The following is a 2,147-nucleotide window of genomic DNA, read 5'->3' on the forward strand; positions in this document are numbered from 1 at the left end:
TAAAAAACCTGACAAAATGTCAGTGTTATGCGGTTAGTTTCAAGACATTTTTGATCTATGAAACATTTTTTTAAACTTTGTAGTTTTTGAGAAAAACAAAGATGAAAAAAAAAAACAGTTTTTGGGTCATTTTTGCATTTTGTCCGCGATTTTGGAAGAAAAAACATATATATATATAAATTTTCTCTTAAAGGTTAAGAATTTTTTGCACCGACGGTTGAGAAAATTTTAAGATAATAAAGCGTTTTATGCCTGACAAAAATTATAAACATAAAAAATCAAACATTTTTCACTATTTTTGTATACAAAAACTGCCACATTTAATTTTGAAGTCAAAATATTCGAATTTTTACCACGGATTCGAATTTTGTTTTGCTATACCCATAAATTTTGCGGTCCAACTCATGTTATAAAATTGATAGCTTTGGTCGGTAATGGATTAAGATAATAAATCTTCAAAAAAATAAATTTTGCACAAAAGTGCTTAACTTTCAACCAAAAAAATTAATTTTTGAACGGAGCCGATTAATATTCTACCAAAAAGGACAAACCTTCAACCAAATACTTAATTACAAAATAAACATCAATTTTTAACCAAAATTAGAATAGTTAAATTTTACCTTCCGTTAAAAAAAATTAATTCGAAAAAAAAACGAATTTTCATCAAAATAGTTAAAACAAGTTATAAAAACCAAGTTTTGCGAATGAAGAATCATTTCTGTGAAAAAATCCTCTAACTGCTTTATTTACCGAATCTTTTTAGAAAAATTTAATAGCAAATTATGATTTGAGATTGTGAATGGAAAGAAATTATTGAAAAGTTTCTTAAACAACTCTCTATTTTATTAAAACATGTACCATTTCGCAAAAGCTCATGCTACGTATTACATTCATTGTAATTAATTTTTGAATCTAATATATATATGTATGTATATAAAGATTAATTATTGCATAAATAAGAGTAAGAAAAGGAATGTTGGAAGGACAATGGGAAAGGAAGAGGGAGGAAGGATAAAGTGGAGAATTACACCTAATAATTCTTAATAAATAATCTCCATTCGGCTTAGGACCCGCTGAAAAAAAAAGAAAATACTCGGTTAATTTTTAAATGATTTCGAAAAGTGATTTTTCCGTGAGACAGTAAAATTCAACACTTACACAATGATGTTGTTGATTGGGATGTGAATAAGTTTAACAAAGAATCCTATGAATCCCATTATGCAGAAGCCTATCGCTGTAGCGATGGCGATCTTCTGGAATTCTGTAAAATAATAGTTTTATTAATTTTTCTATTTAAAAGTATGTCTTGCCTACAGTCGAAAATTTTCTATCAAGCTGATTGTTTTGTTTAATAAAATGCAAACTACCATTTGTGATTGAGAAATTTGGAGACATTTATAAAAATAGATACTGAAAATTTTCGTGAATGTTATTCAACCTTTAGACGCTTATTGAATTTGATTTTGATCACAAGAATTTTGATAGCCGTTAAATGTCATCATAAATAATTTACCTTTTCGGTCAGGTTTCGTACATCTTTTGACAAGGCGAATGCTGTCCTTGGCGAATTGCCTTCCAGGTTCAGTGAACTTTTTGATCTGATCCATTTTCGTTTAATAGCTGGAATCAAAAATATCAAAAATATCAAGTTTTGTTTATACTTAGATCGCATGAATTTTCGGTTTTCAAACCTGTAAAATTCGCGAAAAAGAAAATATTCGAAACAGAACATTCTCGAAATTATAAAATTGACAATTTAAAAATACCGTATTTAGAAAATTTCCCACATTGCAAAATATTCAACACTTATCATATTTCAGAATTATAAACTTCCCAGATTTAACCAATTAAGAATGGGTTTAATAATAAATAAGAAATATGAGCAAGAAACTAAATTATTTTCTTTCATGTATTATTTTTTCTTATGCATTTATTATTAAAACAACTTTTTAATTTGTTAGATTAAGAATTTTTATAATGATGGCAACTTTATTTCCGGAATTTTCGCATATCATTTTGAATCATTTTTAATGTACTCTGCCGTTCTGATGAAGAAACACTCATCTGCATTTTTATCAAAAATGAGTTTTTTATATGGTTGGATTCGTAATGAAAAGACGAATTTAACTATGCTAATCATTATTAAA

General features: G+C 27.1%; 1 protein-coding gene across 2 annotated transcripts in view; it reads right to left on the bottom strand.

Annotated features, from left to right (window-relative positions):
* Positions 1-870: 870 nt before the first annotated feature.
* The window catches only part of LOC117167234 (protein transport protein Sec61 subunit gamma), a 5,762-nt gene continuing 4,485 nt past the window's right edge, over positions 871-2,147 (bottom strand). For both annotated transcript variants that reach the window (XM_033352018.1, XM_033352017.1), the window contains exons 2-4: positions 1,514-1,620; positions 1,159-1,261; positions 871-1,073 (exon numbers count right to left, since the gene is read on the bottom strand). In XM_033352018.1, coding sequence (XP_033207909.1) covers positions 1,064-1,073; positions 1,159-1,261; positions 1,514-1,607 — 207 coding nt within the window. In that variant the 5' untranslated portion in view covers positions 1,608-1,620 and the 3' untranslated portion in view covers positions 871-1,063. The remainder of the gene's footprint in view (positions 1,074-1,158; positions 1,262-1,513; positions 1,621-2,147) is intronic.

The sequence above is a fragment of the Belonocnema kinseyi genome, chromosome 2 (assembly GCF_010883055.1).
Source record: "Belonocnema kinseyi isolate 2016_QV_RU_SX_M_011 chromosome 2, B_treatae_v1, whole genome shotgun sequence".
Taxonomy (NCBI): Eukaryota; Metazoa; Arthropoda; class Insecta; order Hymenoptera; family Cynipidae; genus Belonocnema; species Belonocnema kinseyi.